Raw genomic sequence first — 20,762 nt, 5'->3', positions numbered from 1 at the left:
TTTATTATATTTGTATTTTGCTTGTATACAATATTAAGTAATGGCTTTTTAAGTATTGCAGTAATATTTAAATTTATATTTATATTCAATACGCTAATATTACAATTTTAGGTTTTGAAAAAATCGGTTTTATTGTTTTTCAAGTAGTTTATTTTATAAAAAGTGAGAAAGTCTTATGTTCTAATCTAAATATTTTTTAAACTTTTACGAGTATGGTATTTTTTAACTTCAAGCTTTAGAACTCGATCATAAAAAGAAATAATGACCTCATATGTATACTGATTGTCCGAAGAACAATTATTTTGTAGAGATAGAAACTTTAATCTTAAAACGTAGAACAGTCTTATTTTTATAAGAAATACTTAAAACTCTAAAGCTTAATCTTACACTTTTAAGAATATTATCACGATTTAAATTTCATAACTTAAGCACATAGAATCAATAATTAGAATATAATTGTACAAAGTACAAGATCCCTTTTCAAGATAGGAACTATATAGTCTTATTACGTAGAACAGCCTTATTTTTATTATGAAATTTTTTAACCTGTTACCCTTTTTAAACTCAGTATCAAATATTTAAGAATATTTTTACGTTTCAAATACTACTTCTAAACATTAATATAATCTAACATGTAGAACATCCTTATGTTTATAATAAGCCTTTTAAAATCATAACATTCCTAAATCTCAGCATCAAATGTTGAAGAATATTTTTGCATTTCAAATTCTATAACTCAGTCGCATAGAATAACTAAAAATAATTGTTTCATCAAAGAAATTCTCGGACATATTCCCGTACTCCCGTATATATTCTCGGTCACATAAACTCTTTAGAACTCTAGGTTTACCTTACGCCCGTATAAAATTAACATAAACAAGGAGACGATCACTCAAATTTTGAGCTTACACAAGATTTGAAGAGTTTAAAGGATTCGAAATATTTTCCATGGATTTGAAGAGAATTTTAAAGATTTTAGCGGATTTCAAAAGATTTCAAAGAACTTTGAGGGATATCAACATATACATATGTACATAAAGAAAGTTCAAGGGATTTAGACAACTTCCACGGATTGTGAGAAATTTCAAAGATTTAAAGAGATTTCTTGGGGTTTTAAACGATTCCTCAGAAGTTCAAAATATTCGAAAGATTTAAAAATATGTCAAGGGATTTTAAAAGTATTGAGGAGCTTAAACAGATTCAACAGGAACGCACGGATTTTCAATCATTTCTAAATATTTCAAAATACTTCCGAGAATTGTATAGGATTTTATAGGATTTCATAGGTTTCAATAAATTTCTATGAAATTAAAAAGATTTCAAGTTATTTCAACAGATTGCCAGGAATTTCGAAGATTTCTAGAGATTTCTTCGGAGGTGTACACCAGATTTGAAAGCATTGATGTTGTTACCGGCGTTGCTGGTACCAGTGTAAAGTGATTTATCAGCCATCGTTAAAAGTAGAAAAAGTTTTCGGGCGACCATATCAATGAAATAATTGAAAGTCACATCAGCACCAACAAGACCGGTAACAAAATCCATGCTTGAGGAAGGTTTAATTCTAGAAACGAAGCTTGGCGATTTTAACACCTAAATAAAGAAAAATTGGGTCCAGACTAAAGCTGCTCTAGGGACTTTTAATTAGTTTATTGACATGATCCCCCAAAAACGTATTCTATTTTGTCGCAATGGGAAAACTAAGCACTTAGATTATTCCAAGGCTTTTATCGTAAGGTTTTTATGAGTGATTCTATTGTGTTTGATCGTAAAATTCAAAAATTCAAAACAATTTGTTAAATAACATATTTTTCACTACTTTAATCCTCATACGTCTATTCTCCACGTTTAGCACAATCGAAATTATAAATATTTTGTTTGCGTAACCTGCAGGCGAACATCAATTCACTTTTATAATATTATTATAGGTTCATATTTCTCATACAATGTAACAGAAAAATTCATTTAATTCAATTTCTGTAAGTATTTCAATATCAATTATATATAATTACAACAAATATTTTTGCATTGATTGATCCGTTTATATGTATGGCACATTATTTCTATAGTGACCGCACCTCAAAAATGAAATACTTTGACCACAGTTAAACGTCCGCAAAGCGCAATACTCTTATGTGGCAGTTGAGGATAAGAGAAGCCTGTTACAGAAAAGCGGTTCTTGGGTCATTTTTTTGAAAAATGCTGTCTTTTTCGGACATCTCTTCTCTTCGTCGATGTCAGAGACTCCCATAGACATCTCTTTCCCAGAAAGGTATTAAATGCCTCGTCAACTGGTATCAACTGGTTTCAAACTGATATCTCAGCAAAATAATAAGTTACTCGTTAGGCGGCATGTATACAAAGGTTTTCCCTGGGCACCACTTAGCCAGAAAATTAATAAGTCGCTCAAACAGTGGTATCGATGAACAAGTTTTCCCAGGGAAGTAATGCCCATCGACCACTAGCCAAACCAACTTTGTCATGTGTGGGGGTAGCGATGCCCGGGGAAGACATTATCTTTGGGGTAGAGAGATCAGGAAAGACATCCTTTCCCGGAGAATATTCCCGTTGTAGGCTGATTTAACCTTCTTTGAAATACTATGAAAAGCTTTCAAATCGTAGGAAATTCTTAAAGATCCAAAAAAATTCTGTACGATTGTATAAAATTTTTTTGTTCCTTGAGAATTCTATGAAATCCCTTAAACCTCGCGAAATTCCTTAAAAGCTTTTAAATATTTGAAAATATCTTAAAACCTTTGAAATCTCCTCAGCTCTTTTGAAATCCTTTGAAATACCTGAAAATATTTAAACGGCATTGAAATCTTAGAATCTGGCGTAGATGTAATTTCAATTGGTTAACTCCTAGGAAAAGTGTTAATTGAATGTGTAAGTATTCAATCTAGAATTTTGTTACAATTAAATTTTTCATGTTCTCTTTATACTGACCTTAAGATGGCTTTCTCCATGAGCATAGATAAGCGGCTGTCGGAATGATTGCTGGGAAGTAAAGATTTGAGAAGTTCACGGACAAGAGCTTCGCTCATTCCTGGTGATGTACGTTCCGCCACTTCAAAAGCTCCTTTAAGTTCATCGATTGCACTACTGTTTCTACCTGCGGAATTACTACTCTGGTCATTATCTCTCGATGAATACTGGTGCTTTCTCTGTAACTAAAATCATAATCATATTTTAGTTCACAAGATAAAAGAAAATGTTTAAATTTGTGCAAATATAAATCAAAATTTGATTGTTAATAACTACAAGGGTCAATTTTCTTTAGTACTTTTTCAGATGATAATTTTTACACAAGTAACTATAATTTTTTTAATTTTCTCTTGCACGATATTTAAAACCACAAACTTATATCCCATTTATTAGATAAATTTTAATGTCCTTAAATTCCTATAATTTTAAGTTACCAACGTAATGAAATTAATGACTTAGTTTTGAATTTAAATAAGTTCGAATTCCTAAGTCGATAACTAAGCTCATGATTATGACCAAAAGAAAGTTTAGTTTTTGGCAGTTGTTGCTACCGTGATCTACCCAAAAGACACGTCTGCCTCTTTGAGAAAAAATAAACAGAATTCTTCACAAGAGTTCTACAGATCAAGAATCATTTTGTATACGCCTTTTTACTATTTTCCACCCAGTGATCGTAAGTGATCTCAGGTATCAAAGAGAGAGCACCTGTTCGTGGGTGCTGTCAATTTCTATCACTTAAAATTTTCTTGCCTTGATAAGGGTACTGTACGAGTACCGAAACGTTGGTAATGCAAATTCATTTGTTTATGTTTTTTATTTTTATTTTATTGTAATTTGATAGTCATAAAAATGAAAAAGACGAAAGAAAGAAAAAGAGAAGGAAGGGAACGTGGTTGGCTGCCTTCTCATTTTTCTTTCCTCTTTTTTATTTTTTTCCAAAAACTTTATTTTATTTTTTTGTTGTTTTTTTTTGTTTTTTTGGGTTTTTTTTCAGATTACAATAGGGTTCTTTTGGTTTTCGTTTATTCGTTGTGGTTCCAATTTTGTCGTTGGATTCTTGTTTTTTATAACGTTCTTTCGGCTCTTTTAACCTGTAAACGGGGTACGTTTGTGTACACTCATACAACTAAAGAAACTAAGAATGTGTTCCACAAACATATAACAAAAAATTCAAAAACTCCCCACGTGCTGGCACCGATAAACTACATGCTAACAAGGACTGGTGGAAAAATAGTTTGTAACAAAGTAGCATGTCCATAAGGGGGCAGTAAACAAACATTTTTTACATTATCATCAGAGAAGGTACTAGATTTGTGTAAAATTTGACCCCCCCCCCCCCCCCCCCCCCCAGTTTTGGTCAAATGTCCACGTTTCGAGACCCCCTGTATCCGAAAAACTGGTTGTTACGAATGGGTCTGCCTGTATGCATTTATGTATATATGTCTGTCTGTGAGCACAATAGCTTTTGAAAAAATCATTCTATTTGATTAGCCTCTGGTACACTCTTTTAGTGTCCTAAAATAAAGGCCAAGTTCATTAGCCAGCTATTTTGGATAAATATTCCAAAAGTGAGCGCATTTTGAATATTTTTTAGACCACTTTTTTCAAAATTGAAAAATTCTCTGTACGGCTATTCATATTATTCAAAAAGTCGAACAATTTATCCTAATGATTTTTTTATAAAACCAAAAATTACCAGTTATAGCACTTGCAAAGTTCGAAAAAAACACACGAAAATGAACATTTTAAGCCAAATAACGTACGATAGGAAAAAATTCTGCAAAAGAACAAATTTTATTTTTCAATGCCCTACAAGATTATCATAAAAACTTTTTGGATTTTCTTGAAAAATCGAAAATTTAAATTTTGAAGGCATAAAAAATAACGGAGAATGAAAAATTAAATTTTTCATTTAACAATTTCACAGTATTTCAAAGATTCTCAAATATATTTATGCAATATAAAAAATATTTATATAAGTTTTTGGTTTCATACCTGCAGGAGTGCCAGGAATTTGAAAATGAGCCCATATGAACTACAATCTAATACAAAGTTGCTGAAGGTTGGTGACCTCTGCATAAAACACTAACCAGCTATGACTCTCGGTAGAAACTAATCGCCCTCACCCCTCCACCCCTCATTAATCGAAGTTTCGTGGGACTGTTGTTGTAACTAGACTCTCCACCCTAGACGCTTTGAGACTCTTTTGGGCAATTATTAGGAGATGAAGCAATGGGGCACCACAAATGCGATGTAGAACACGATCCGGTAGAAAATTCAATTGCCAAAGTCTGGGTCACAGAAGTTAGGGACATAATTTAGAAGTTAAAAGCGGTAAGGCTGCTCAGTAAACCGTACGTGTAAAGTTTTTATTATTAAAAAAATATTGGAAATTAGCAAATTCAGTTTATGGAAAAACGAAAAAAGTTGCAATAAAATGTTTAGTAACAAAACTTTGTTTAAAGAATGAGCATTTTTTTCAAACGAAACAATGAATCTACGTCAGTATTAATACCGATGCATGTTATGAATTAAAATAATATACATTTAGGGGAATAATATGCAATTTCAGGGATAAATTCAAATGCGAAGCAAGAGATACGTAATGGGAATGTGTTCGCTAAAGCCGAAGGAGCTTTAATAAAAGAGAATTCATAATCACGAAATTAATGTTGTCGATGCTTTTACGTTTAGTTTTTTAAATTCTGTGCACAAGAACCGAGCACGTAGCGGAAGGTAAATACATTATCGAGCGTAAAGCGTGAGATAAATATACTACCGAGTGCGAAGCGCGAGAACCAACATTCACGCGCCCTGGGCGTACTGAAACTTGCGAGCGTAAGTTTTCATTTGAGTTCAAAATAACTGCCCTAAAGTTTCATTAAAAAATAATTCCTTCCTCATTATTTTTTGAGAAAAAAAAATTCACGGCCCAAACTGATAACTGTAGTATAACTGTGGAGTTTATAATCCGTGGTAAAATTTCTTATGTTCCCACAATGGATTTAGAGTTGAAAAAAAATGATAAAAACTGAAATTTTCTAAATTTTCTAACAGCTATAAGACATTTATCGACTCCCTCTTGATCAAAAATTTAATATATTAGAACCTCATAGGCGCGCTGTAGTCGTGTCTATATGGTTTCTATGAAATTGTTTTTTGGAATTAAAGTTCAATAAAATAGCATGAAAAAAACTTGTTTAGCCTTAACTCGACATCAAGGTACTGCGGCCTACTTGCGCTCTCGGCTACCTTTTTCTATTATTCAACGCTGGTCTGGATCTCGAAGCGCTGTGGCTCACAACCGACGTCTTCTGCATTATGTTACAGGGGTACATTTAAATGGAATAGAGTGTATGAACTCTGTTGTGTCCTATCATGGAAGTCGAGTTGAGCGCCTGTTTCCGTAGCACCCGTCTTGGTAGATAATGAATTTGTTTTGTTGAAAAGTCAACTATTACGTTGAAAATTCATTTTATTTCCTTAGAAACTGCTTTCATTAACTGAAAATGAAACTGTTTTATTTTGTTGTATATTTATCTCGTTTAATTTAAAATTAATATATTTTGTTAAAAATTGGTCTTTTCAAGTAAACAATTAATTTTTTTTGTTGAAAATTACTAAATGGAGGTCTTAATGAGACATTCCTGCCCCCACTCATTCTCACTACTGGTTAGTGTTGCGGAAAATTCCTTAATACTATACAGTTTGAACAAAAGTTTATTTTAATTTTTATTTTAAAAACGAATTTTCTCTTTTTAAAAAAGACTAATTTTGAACGAAATAGATGAATTTTAAATTAAAAGAGATAGATATACAGCAAGAAATAAAATAATTCCATTGTCAGTTTAAGAAATCAGTTTTTAAAGAAAAGAAAAGAAATTTTCAACGAAATAGTTGAATTTTCAACAAAACAAATGAATTTTCTACCAAAAAGAGTAATTGCCTATAAAAAAAGTATGCAAATGGATAAAAATTTCCGTAAATCATAAAAAAAGAAACACACATGTTTCGTTCAAAATTAGACTCCATACATATGTAACTTAGTATAAATATATTTAGTATAAATAGTATAAAAACGTCTTCAAGTAACGCATGTTACTTTTTTCATTAAGTAGCGTACGGAACTTTGCATTGCAGTTGTTTCAACATTTTAATATGGCAACGTGCCTTCGACTTAACCTCCATGGTAGGGCGCAACTGAGTTTATACACTATTCCTTTTAAATGTATCATTGTAACATAATGTAGAAGGCGCCAGTTGAGAGCCATACCGCTACGATATCCAGACCATTTCTGAGAAATAGAAAAAGGTGGCCGAGAGGGCAGGTAGGCCGCGGTACCTTGAGATCGTCTGAAGCTCTTTTTCGCAACATCAACATCGAAAGTGAGGACTTCCATGCCTTCAAATGATATGCAAATTACTTCAATTTAACAGACTGTGCGGGAATAATAATGGGGCGTGTGCACTTTGGAACATGTTTACTTTGCGAATGGGCGTAATGGACGCGCATGCGCACTTCAGGGATGCGTAAACTTTGCACACTGGTAAAATAAAAATATTCTTTAAAAAATGTATCTCGGAACGCATGGTAGAAGTAAAACTTCGAAAGAATATTTAAGTGGAATGAAGTGATGGAATTCACGGAATTCGTGAAATTCATGGATTTCACCAAATTAAAGAACTGCATGGAATTCAATGAATACATGCCATTTATCGAATTCACGAAAGTCATGGAATTCACTGAATTTATAGAATTCACGGAAATCAAGCAATTCATGGAATTCCGTGAATTGCTTGAAAAAGAGGTTAAAATTTTAAAAAATGCTTAACAATTTTCTCGGGTTATTTTTGCACAAAATAACGTGTGATACAGTTACGCACAGGCGATTACTGCTCTTCGGCAATTGCCTATTTTGCGCAATTGTATCACGAATAGCTATAACTTCGATTACTTTAATTGCACACAGCTTCGCATGTGTATTTTATGATGATTCAGAATAAATAACCGTGCAACTCTAAATATTTTAATGCAATTTTCGAAATAACCTCTAAAATTTCGATGTTTATACATTTTCATAGAACTACATAGAAAATAATCTCGACTAGAGAAGTGTTCAAATGTGAATCAATTTCGTGTGCGCACTCTGATGGTTTTCCACTTGCGAAGCACAGTGAGAAAAAAATGGATAAAATTCGCTAGCCGCCACAAATCTTTACTGATCCGAATGAAATTTTGTGTGAATACCCAGAAGACTTTTCTCTTTAACGTACACCTGCAGAGAAGTTGAAAATTTTATTTTTATTTTATAAATATACATATAAGAGGGTATATCTTTTTATTTGTTATGTTTCAGCTATAAATCTCAGCAGTTAATAATAACTAAGCTTAAACTAAAATACTTTAATACAAACAACATATCACAAACTGCAAGCCAACAAGCTTCAAGCCCACAAACTCCAAGTTATGCGATTTTTCCGGCCCTTCTAGTGTTAAAGAACACAATCTTCAGAGTAATCAAACAATATTTCATTAGGGTCGGTGAAGATTTATGGCGGCTAGAGAATTTTGTCCATTTTTCTCCCACGACGCACAAGCAGGTTATGTATTCGCTGGAGTTTTTTCAAACGAATGTCAATTGTGAAGTTTTTATGCCCAGGAATGGCTGTATGCATTCAATCGCTATGTTTGAATATCTGTCTACCGTCAAACTCTACAATCGGAAAGTTGGTGAAACTTGGGAGGTGTGTTTCTGCATTTTTCATCTTTTCTTACCAAATGTCCAATATAAAGTCCATATAAAGTTATATACCCGCTATAAATCTTATATAAAGCAAATAAAAGCCGTTTTAATAAAGTCGAATGTAGCCAAATGTTATTCATAAGCGTGATTAAATTTATACTAGAAGTTTAAGCCCACCTTAGTAAAATAAAATTTGGCACATGCCAAAAGATAGTAAAGTCTTTTGGCGATATATGCACTCATGCTATCGGACCCAGACAAAAATTCGTGCGCGCATATTATGCGCACATCGATGCGCGTATGACATGCATGCCAAAATTCACCATGTTCGCCCACATTTCGTGATTGTAACTGAAGTGCGTACACAAGGTGTGGCACAATGCGAGCATGTTTACAATCACCCTGTGACGAGATTTTGCGGCGCGTACATGCGCGCAACATGAGTACCCAGTGGGGGCACAAAATGTTTAACTTATAAATTAACCTAATTTATTATTTAATGCTTTTAAAAGCTATAAATTGCTTTTCAATAAGGGTGCCGTCCTGTAGGTGTAGCGCAACAGAATCACAAAGCAGAATATCTTTCAATCTCGCTTTACGCCACCATTTTCTGCGAACACGGGACTGTGCGGAACTAGCTGGCTAGCCCAGTGCCTTTTGCAACATTGCAACGCGTCGGTGTGTGCCGGTTTTAGTTTTGTGAGAATCACAATGTACTACAAGGAGAGCGCACGTCATGTACGCAGTCATTCCGACTGGCGCCACTTCGTGATCGCCTGTCCTCAGAGTTTTATGCCATCCCAGATTAGAGCTTCCCTTCAGTGAAAATATAAAATTAGAAATTGTCGTCTGCTATGGAGTATCGTGTGTGTTTATAGGTTAAGTTTGGTTATGTCAAGTGTCAGTTGGTGTCGCGAGCGCAATGATAATTCTTGTATAATTTATACAATTATATGAGTAATGACATTAAAACAATAGGAGGTATATAAAAACAATAGAACGCAAGTACAGATATTGAGCATTTTACGTTTAATACCTCTCTCTTTCTGTGCCCTACTACCCGAATCACAGTCCTTAAAAAACAACGCAACATTGTTGTATCACTTAGTATATAGATTTTTAGCACTGATACTTTGCAGAGCAATTTTTTTCCGCTAAACACAGTTTGCAATTTCACAACGGCATTAATAGGTTATAATTATACCGGTTCAAAATTTACATCACATGTGCTCGTAGTTCCTAGAGTTTCCACACATAACGCTATCATCTGGGAAGAAATGAAAATTTGAGGACAGTCGATCGCGATGGTGGATTTTTTTCTACCATCCTCGCTATAGGCGTGCTATTTTGTTAATAAATTCCGATACATTTATTTAATTCAAACTTTTTATTTATCTCCTTCAATATAAATAAATAATTTTAGGTTAGTCAACCCACGCGCACCGAGTGTTTGCTCCATTCACGCATGCGCGTGCCTCGCATGGCGTGTGTCGCATATGGGCCTCCATGGATGGCGCATCTGAATGCTGATAGGAACGCACGTCGTGCGCATTAATCCGCACACATGTCTCCACAGTGCGCGCATCCTGCGCACCAATTGTTATCTGGGGAGATAAATTATGCTTTAGTTACGATGATGATCCGTGTACCTCTTTCACGGGGGTTTTAAAAATAAAAACTCATAGTAAAATGATTAATACTGGTTATATATTTGTTTGAGTACTAAATTACAATGAAATATAAGGAAAAACGTATTGCAATACAAAAATCATTCCATAAAAAAGCCTAGTACAATATGTAATAATAGTACTAATAATACTTTTGATTGATTTTAAATAACAGGAAAATATTAGGGGAAAATATAAAGTTATAGAAAAATATATTCTAAAAATGTTGACGTAGCAAACTATCATTAAATTAAAGAGATTATGGAAGTACTGAAATCAAGTGTGAAAAAATAAAAAGTCTGATAATAATAAAAATGAAAGTTTGTAATATTGTAAAAATTTTTAAGGTTTTTTAATTTTTATAAAACATGTATTGCATATATTTTTTATAAAAATTAATTTGTTTATAATGTTTAAATGATTGTTATTTCAATATTATAATTGTTATCGAAATGTTTTACTTATTATTAATAATGGTATAGTTGCATTTACGTTTTTCTGCAAGATAAAAAATAGTTTAAATCAACATTTTTTATGAAAATAGTTTGAATAAGTCATTATTATTATAAATATTATGATTATTAAATATTATAAGTTTTATCAATTATTATAAAAAATCCCGCCGAGATATCGTAGGGATATATCTAATATATATTTTTTTGTCAGGGACACTTTTCTTTCACAAGATGAATTATTGCAGTTTTTGAATGAAATTTTATTAGCTTCGGAAATTTCAAAAGCTATTCAAATCTTTAAAATTTTCGAAAACATTCCGAAATATAAATGCAGTGTCAATGACATCAATGAGACTTTAAATAATTATTTCATTTTAGTTCTTAAAATTAAATGATTGACTTTATATTCGAAGAAAGAAATACATTCTTTATCCCAAATAATTATTTTAAATAATTCTTAATCATTTTATGCACATTACGATTATTATATGCTATAGACAATTTACTTACACTTCTCTTTTCACCCAACCTACTGTTTAATGTAGGAATAAATCAGTGCGACAAAATTACAACAAGTTCCTCCAAAGCGGCTTAATCGCAAACTATAATTCCAGCTCTAAATAAAAAAACCCTACTTTCTATGTGTATGGCTTTTGAAAGATTGTAGCATAAGTAAAACACTTATAACGTAAATATCTATTGAAAGAAATGTCCATTGGTTCCACTTAGAAAAAAAAAATTCTTGGGTTTGATGGAAATTGTTTTGAATCAAAGAACAATATTGATGGCTGTTAGTGATACGAAAGTGCCTTCTATTCAAAAAATGTGCTTTTGATTTTATTTTGTTTGAAGAAATTTACAACGATTTTCTTCATTTTTAAGTTATTTAACAAAAATCTAATCTCAGTTCTCCAACTTCTTTAGTGGGTATTGAAAAATAAGTACGAATTCTACATTTTCATTACTACGGATTTTTGTCAACTTATTTAGGGGTCATTCCATTGGAAAGTATTTGGCTAAACATTAATGTGTTTTGTTAGAAATTTATTTTTTGGGTTTAAAACAAACTCTTACAACTTAAAATAGAACTATTTGATTGGAAATTAACTTTTTCGCTGAAACTTCGTAGCTTCAAGTATTTGTTCTTGTTATTAAATTATTTGGTTAAAATTTTATTAAATTTGTAAAAATTCGTCTTTTTTAGTATAAAATTAATTTGTTTGCTAAAAAATCAATTTTTTTGTTACAAATTTATTTATTTTGTTAAAAATGTCTTTTCTTGGTAAAAAAATCTTGATTGAAAATTCTACTACACTCGAACTCTAAAGATTTGAGCTCCAATAATAAAAGCGCTTCGCAGATATGTGAGAGCGGTTTACCTTAAATACGGCGTTGGCGTGCGTGTAGTAGGCCTATATGCGTCCTCACGTAAAGACCCCGAAATATAACGTCGCAGGAGTGGAAGGCCCTTTCACGATCACAAACTTCACGATCTTTTGAGTTCGAGTGTATTTGGTTAATAACACAGGCCGACAAATTTTAAAGCTTGAGACCAGACCTAACATTTCCAAAGGATTTTGGTACGCTGAATCCGAATCCGAGCTCAAAATTGATCCTGTACGTCAGGTTTTCAAGATATCCTACCCTAAAAGTGAAAAAAACGCGTTTTTAGCTGTATTTGAGGTTTTGTAACCCAACAAGAAAAATGTCTCCCACAAAAGCTAATATGGAATTTAAGAGTACCAATCTTCCCCTTTCAAACCTACTTGGATTTATTACGATATCTTTATTTTTCACCAAAATATTGTAATTTGAAATTTTTATTTTAGCGTTTTAACCCATTAACGCTGAGGTGTTCAAATTTATACAACGCATTCTCTATTGCTGACCCAGGGGTTTTCGAGGGTGCCCTTTTTATTGCCGGTGCCAACAAAAAAGCGTGCAGTCGTTTGGAACCAAACTTCGTACATTGATAAAAGAAAAGAAGACGGACTGCGCGGTATGCTACTGCACACTCTGTGCGCATTCTAATGTTCACATTCGCTGTATGTGCGCGCTGTTCTACGGAGCAGGCAGTCTTCGATCCCTAACTGGCTCACTGAGCTGGCGACGCTTTTATGACGTGTTATGCGTAGGTGATGAAATTCGTTTTTTGCTACAAATCTTTCCGTGTTAGAGATCACGCTTGAGTGGAGAAATACCGTCGATTAATTAATGATTCGATAAAAACGTTATACTTCAACTGTTATGGGACTTCAATGAAAAGTTTGGATAAACCGTGGGTCCCAAACTCAATTTGTCATGCTTGTAGATTAAATTTGTCAGATTGGGAAGATGAGAGTACCAAGACGCAGACTGTTATTCAAACACCTGTTTGGCGTGAACCCAACGATCATGATACTGATTGTTTTTTTTTTCTTATGCAAAACAGGAGGTTTTTCTAAAAAGTATTTGGAGAAGATCGTTTACCCTGATGTAAAAAGTGTTACACGAGCCAAGATTAGTATTAGAAATCACTCTGAAATCAAAAGTGACCGATCAACTCACGAATCAATGGATACTGACCAAGAAGGATTAGACGATTTTATACGTGACCTTGATCTTCCTACAGATAAAGCTGAGCTTTGCGCTTCAAAACTCAAAGAGAGGTAACTATTGTTACCTGACACTAGAGTAACTGTTTACAGTACTTTTTAATGGACAGTGGGATTGTGTATTGTAATGATATCGAAGGACTCATTAATTTATATAAAATAAACTTATATACGCTAGAGGATTGGCGTCTTTTCATAGATTCGTCTACAGAAAGTCTGAAAGCAGTACTATTACATAATGAAAATAAGTACGCTGCAATTCCAGTAGGTCACTCAACTACACTGAAAGAATCTTATGATACTTTACAATTACTCCTGATAAAAATAAAATACAATATCCATAATTGGCTTATTTGTGGTGACTTGAAAATGATAAATCTTATAGTAGGTTTACAATCAGAAAACATTAAATACCCTTGTTTTCTCTGCCTTTGGGACAGTCGTTAGCCCACTTGTAGTGTGGAATTCAATTATTCCACGAAATGTAAAGACTAAATTCGCTGCTCTCAGGGTTAGGTGGTTTAGCCTTCTTATGATTTGGTAGGGGTGATTTCTGGGTTCAGGAGGATTAGCAGGTAGATGGGTTAACCTACTTGTGGCATGGAACTTCATTATTCCAAGAAAAATATGCGACTAAACTTCTTGTTCCCAGAGTCAGGTGGACTAGCATGCTTGTGGCTTATTAGGGATGGTTTCTACCCCTAGAAAACGGCTTCCGTAGAAATGAAAAGACACCGGTTCCATATTTTTTATTGTTTTATCAATCTGCAAAGTTTGGTTTCAAACGACTGTACGCTTTTTTGTTGGTATTTTGTGCGGGATCCTTTGTTCTTTTTTAATGCCCTAAATTGTGGCCGCCATATTAGATCTTCTAGGGGTTATAAAAAAAAAAAAACTGACACCGCCAATAGAAAGGGCACCCTCGAAAACCCCTGAGATAATATTTTGAACAAAAAATATCGTACCGTCAGCAATAGAGAACGCGTTGTATAAATCTGAACACCTCAGCGTTAATGGATTAAAACGCTAAAATAAAAAATTGCAAATTACAATATTTTGGTGAAAAATAAAGATATCCTAATAAATTCAAGTAGGTTTGAAAGGAGGAAGATTATTACTTTAAAATTCCATATTAGCTTTGTGTTGGACATTTTTCTTGTACAGTTACATAACCTCAAAAACAGCTAAAAAACGCGTTTTTTGCAATTTTAGGTTAGGATATCTTGAAAACCTGACGTACAGGAGCAATTTTGAGTTCGGATTCAGATTCAGCGCATCAAAATCCTTCGGAAATGTTTGGTCTGCTTTCTGGCTTTTGACTTTTGTCAAATTTTGTCGGCCTGTGTAATTTATATATTTTGTTTATATTTTTTCTTTGGTTAAAAACTAATCTCTTCGACTTGAAATTTAACTAGTCGATTAAAAATCAACTTTCGAAATTAATTTTTTTTCTTTGTTTACTGGAAAATCTTTCTTTAGCGAAAATGCAAGTATTTTGTTTAAAAATTCGTTCTTTTGGTTCGATTCAACTGTTTTTGATTCAAAATGAAACTATTTCGTTAGTAAAAATATTGATATTATATATTTTTTGTAAGTTAGGGCGTTTTAATCTTCTAAAAAGACAATGCTTCCGCACTGTTAGAATTTACAAACATAAAATTATATTTTTTGCTCTACTTGATTGTAATATGATCATATAAAAACATTCTTTTTTTTCAACAGTAGCTGTGTCCACATGAGAATTCCTCGTTAGTGCATATATTGCGGATGCCATAGTTGAGTATGTTTAAAATGTGCAGGAAAATTGTCCTGTTGCAAAGAAGCAGACGAAGAAAGAACTCAAAGAAGGGAAATATTGAATACTTCCATTTTTTAAAGACCATTGCATTGCAGAAAGCAATGCCACCAGAAATTTGCACGACAATATAGACAGCGAATATTCGTCTATTTACATTCCACTGAATTTGCTGGGCGGCGTATTTGCTTCGATGGGCAAATTAATTTCCAACAAATAAGATAATAAAACTGTAAAACATTCAAAATGTTGAACACGAGAGAAGTAATGCTTTTATGTGCACATTGTCGAATGATGATGGACACAGTGAAATTCAATTGTGTAAGAACATACTTCTTTTCACTCTCGGATTTAAAGAAGATTTAAGAATAACAAAATTTTTGCTTATTATATAGGAAAAAAAAGCATCACCAATGTTCTTTGGCGGAACGGACTCAAAAATTATCATGCAAATTGTGTAGGGTGTATCAAAAACACAAAGAAAATTACACAGAAGGAAGAAAAGCTTTCTGTAAAGATAAAATTATCCAGTGAGATGCTAACACATATATTTATGCCATTGATATTTGAAAGATCAATATAATATCAAAAATGAGAATAAACAGCAATTTATATGCCAGTCGATTAGCAGTAACAATTGAAACTTTTAATGTACCTGAAGTTCTGAACGTTCAAATGAACGAAATATTTTTTCTCATTTCCATTTTGCCCATAAATATTGTTTCAATTGTAATTAAAAATATAAAGATTAATTTAAATTGAACGCTTTTTCAATGCTCATCCAGGTCGTTAATGGAGACTGGGGCCCTCAGAGTGTGACACTCAAGTGAATCGAGGCCTTTATTAAAGTAACAGAAATCGAGGTGAAAGCATTTAGATTCCTTTTAGAATGATTTTTAATTTTTATTATATAATAATTATTTCATTCAATTCAAGGGGATCTGTATTATCATCAGAGGTAGTTACCATTGAATAACCCTGCCAGAGATCTCGACGATATCTAGATAAGAATGTCTAGCAGCACATTATCTAGAATTGACCCCGTTTAGATGATACTAGACAAATGTTAGGCTCAAAAAGATCGCAGGCAACACTTACTAGACACCACTAAACGAACTCTGGACAAACCCTAGATAAGGCGACCGACATAAAATTACCCTAGACTTTAACTAGACAAACTGAGTAGAAAGTTTCTATAAATCATCTATATTTCCGATAGGGAGTGTAGATATCATTCCACAATCCATGAAAATAGAATTTAATACTATCGATCAAGTTAACTCTTCAAATAACAGAAAATACTTGACGTCATTAATGACTAGATAGAAAATAATTTAATTTTTTTTCTGAATAAATATATACTCACTCCACTGAACTGGAAATTGAATGTAAAGGGCCTGTACACGCTGAGTTGCCAACGCCGATGCTCAAACCGCACGCCACGCACTTTGGAACGCATTTCAAATTATATTTAGTTGAGTCACGTTGGAAAAATGCGTACGAATTCCACTCTTGACAAGTGCCGCGCGGCTGACTAGAACAGGAATGTACTATGCATAATCACCCACAGGTCGTACATTGTATTTAATTAAGAGACCATTTTAGAAATCTTTTGAAATGTTTTTAAATTTTCGTGAAACCTTTTAAAATCCCTAAGATGTTTTATAAGCTTTTTTTATTTTTAAATTGTTTCAAAACGTCCATGTACTTACAAAAATTTTGTTCTAAAATTATGTCTTATGGCAAAATTTTGCTTCAAAATCTTAAGCACCTTTTTTTTCAATGCTAGAAAATAATTTAAAATGTTTTGTAAATATAGATTTAAAGATTTCACGATGATTAATTTTTATAAAAAGATATTTCGGGTGCCAATCGTGTACAAAAACAAGCATTTTTTCGACGTTTCGTGACCCTTACAGCAATAGGATATACCGGGATATCCCATTTGATCCCATTTATCTCCCAGGTTGTCCCAAGGATATCCCTGGGATAACCCTTCGGATATCCCACAAGGCGGAAATTTGGATACCCAGCGATAACCCCAGGATAGCCAGGATATCCCTGGGACGTTTACGGGATATTAAAATCTCCGAAGTAGGATATAAATTAGTTTTCTACATCCGACTTGGGACAGTTGAATGTCCCGTAAACGTCTTAGGGATGCCCTTAATATCCTGAGGTTATCCCTGGGATATCCAAATTTCCGCCTTGCGGGATATCCGACAGATTTTCCCTGAGATATCCTTGAGACAACCTGGGACATAAATGAGATCAAATGGGATATCCCGGTATATCCTATTGCTGTAAGGGGAACATTGCAATTCACTTCTTCAAGGCTAACCTCAAACTGAGGTATCAAATTAGGTTTTTCTTATGTACGCTCTCTACAATTCCTGTGATTGGCCAGAGCGCCCGGCCGTGGGGACTGGTTGAACCTGATTGACCAATCAAGTTTTTGTTTAATCTGGGAGGACGAAAAGCCAAATCAGATTGGTATTCTCTACTAAAAATTCGTAGAAATGTTGCTATATAGGAGCCTACATAAGATCCTATATTGAATCCTACATAGGATCCTATATAGAGGATCCGACATTAGGTTCCTATATAGGAACCAATATGTTTCTCCTATAGGTGCCACCTATAGGAAATGACATAGGATCCTATAAAGGAATATATATATATATATAGGATCCTGTGTATGTTTCTGTATGGGACCATATCCAGATGCTCCTCCAGGAGCACCTAGAGACATATGTACCATTAGGTACCATGAGGTATCATTAGTTAAGTACTATTAGTTAGGTACCATTAGGTAACTTATTAGGGACTGTCCTATGCAGGCACCTATATAGGATCCTATGTCATTTCCTATACATGGCACATATACGACAAACATATAGGATCCTAGGTAGGATCCTGTACAGGATCCTATATTGAAACCTATATAGGAATTTTCAGTAGGGTTATCTTTATTGTCTCTATCGATGTTATTAGAGTGTTTTCAGATTTCGATTGCTTCTCTATGTTTTTTGGAAAAGATATTGTACTTTTGCGATGACGGTTGTTTTGTCAAATATGTTGTGCGCCGTTTCGACATAAGGATCAGCTAGTGCCAATTGCGTGCTATGTTTTAGCTTGACTTTACTCTCATTAGCATTATTTGAAATTTTCCCATGAATCTTAAGAATATTTTTTCTTTCTCTTGACGCCCTGAAGAATTGAGTTGAAATGTTTTAAAATCCTGAACATTTTTAGAATTATCTTAACTCTTCCATGTATTCTTTTAAATTTCTGAGGTCAGTCTGTGGGTTAAGACTGATTTAATAGTTATTTAAAATTAAAAAAGTGAGAATTACTTTATTTAGTTCGAGAGGGTAGGTCTTGTTGTTTGATAATATAGGAAGGATATCCAGGGCGACATTGCGGCGATAGCGATTAATGACGATAATGGACTAATTCCCTCCATAGCAAGATCTGCCTTAAGGAGAGGAGCGGGTGGTCCAGGGTATCTAGAGGGCCGCACGGTGGTCAAAAATCGGAAGAAGGTGGCCAAAAGTATAAAATATTTATAAAATGAGCTAAATTTGGTTAATCGCGTATTTTTCGGATTGCTGATTGCGAATCCTATGTCAAAAATTCCGAAAACAAAATGACGGATCCAATATGGCGGGCGAGCATGCTAAATAAATTTTGGTTTCTTTTCAAAATCGATATAAGGGAGTTTTTGAGCTTTCTGAATACGAATCTGATGTCAAAAATAAAGAAAAAAAGGAAAAATGGATCCAATATGACAGCTCGTAATAAATCTCCTAAGAAGTCATCGTCTATAAAAGGTTTTGTTAAATATATTTTTTTATTTGGCTGTCTTACTGTATTGCATTTTTTTATCTAAAGCTTTAGAGTAACTGGAGAAATATTAGAAAAATGTACAAACAATTGATATGGCAGGGTACATCCAATAAAAATTTTAGAAAGAAGCTCAATGTTGATAAAATTGCACACTCGTTTATCATCAGCGTACAGTATGACTTATTGCAAACTCTCCTTCCGACTAGCATCCTGCCATTTCTTTGAGATTTTAGTGAACAATACTATGATATTCGTTTTCATGATGTTTGAAATCTCTTAAACGATGCCCAGCTTTTCAGAGACAGTTTTTTCTATAATGTCTAAGATTTCTTTTGGAGCTTCGATGTAATTCGGATTTTACGAGATCGAATATTTCCCTCTTAGTAATGATAAAGTCTTATTTTTAGGTGCAGCTTTTAAAAATGTCATAACAATATTTTTTAATGGAAATATTTTGATTTCAATAATAAGGGATAAGTAAACATAGCAATGCGAAGATTCACTGTTCCGTAATATTAAGTTTAACTTATGGTAAGTTTAGGATTGCATAAGTATAAGGTCAACATTATTTTTTTAATAAACATATAGGGAAGAATACGCCAAGTGAAACCATCTAAAATGATTGTCTTTTTATCGGGTTTAAACTTGGATTAATTATAGCCCTAATAGACATATATTATTTCACCAAACCGGTTGTCAATATACAGGGGCTTGAAGTTTTCACTCTTTCAGGTTATGGAGTTATATGCAGCTTGAAACAAAAATTGAGACTTAATTCAAAACCGCAGCTGTCCGCAGCTGCTTTTTTCATACTATTGCATGTTTAAAAACAAAAATTTGGTCATTATTTTACAAGTAATGCCTTCTATTCTTGCTCATATACTATTGAGATTTATCTAAATGTAAAAAGCCCTTGAAAAATAATAATTTTGCGAATTTTCACAAGCTTTTCCAATTGTTGACCACTGTGGACCGTTGCGGCTTGTTGCGATGTTATCGATGGTTACCGATACGAGAATAATCTCCTTCGCAATGTGGATCGGATGTGACGCTGCTGTGAAGGTCACCTGCATTTGCTATAAGGCAGGGGTCCACGAATAAAATGGTCGAGGTCAGATGAAAAACTTGTAATTATTTAGGAAATTTCGAAACATACACTACAGGGACTCGGGAGCGCTACTTAACGGCTAGCTTAGGTGGCGCCAAGCAAAAGTCTACAAGCATCATCGTTGACCGCAGCCACGCTTGCGCCGTCAATTGTCAGAGATACTTTAACATTTTTGACTGAGTAAGGCAATTCAATTTATTCTAAGTCGAATGACAGGTGGGGTTATTGTGCCCAGGCAACGAAACAAAGAATCATGGATGTTTGCCAAATATTATTCATGACTATAATAATTATTTAAAACCACGAATATAATTTAGCTGATATAGATTCACAGGGTCTTTCGTCACCTGAGGCGTTCTAAGATCACTCTGGAAAATGAGATAAAATACGGAAATAATACCTACTAAAACGAAAAATACTTAAAGCTATACAGGTAGAAAAACCTAAGGCTAAAATATATATATACTGTTCAGAGAATACGGATACTATCTGACGCTAAGAGAAGTCTAGAGCGGAGGGAGAGATGGGTCAGAGAAAATCAACAGTTTCTCTCTGACCCATCTCGACT

The 20,762-nt window shown here is 33.6% G+C and overlaps 1 protein-coding gene across 5 annotated transcripts in view; it reads right to left on the bottom strand.

The window, feature by feature from the left end:
- The window catches only part of LOC117174201 (serine/threonine-protein kinase 26), a 455,881-nt gene that overhangs the window by 16,191 nt on the left and 418,928 nt on the right, over window positions 1–20,762 (bottom strand). For all 5 annotated transcript variants that reach the window (XR_004467272.1, XM_033363063.1, XM_033363066.1 and 2 more), the window contains one exon: window positions 2,944–3,167. Coding sequence is in view for 4 of the 5 variants with exons in the window: in XM_033363063.1 (XP_033218954.1) it covers window positions 2,944–3,167 (224 nt within the window). In the remaining variant the exon portion in view is untranslated. The remainder of the gene's footprint in view (window positions 1–2,943; window positions 3,168–20,762) is intronic.

This window comes from Belonocnema kinseyi, chromosome 6 (genome assembly GCF_010883055.1).
Source record: "Belonocnema kinseyi isolate 2016_QV_RU_SX_M_011 chromosome 6, B_treatae_v1, whole genome shotgun sequence".
Lineage (NCBI taxonomy): Eukaryota > Metazoa > Arthropoda > Insecta > Hymenoptera > Cynipidae > Belonocnema > Belonocnema kinseyi.
The sequence above is the reverse complement of the archived record's forward strand: the minus strand, read 5'-3'. Positions and strand labels throughout refer to the sequence as shown.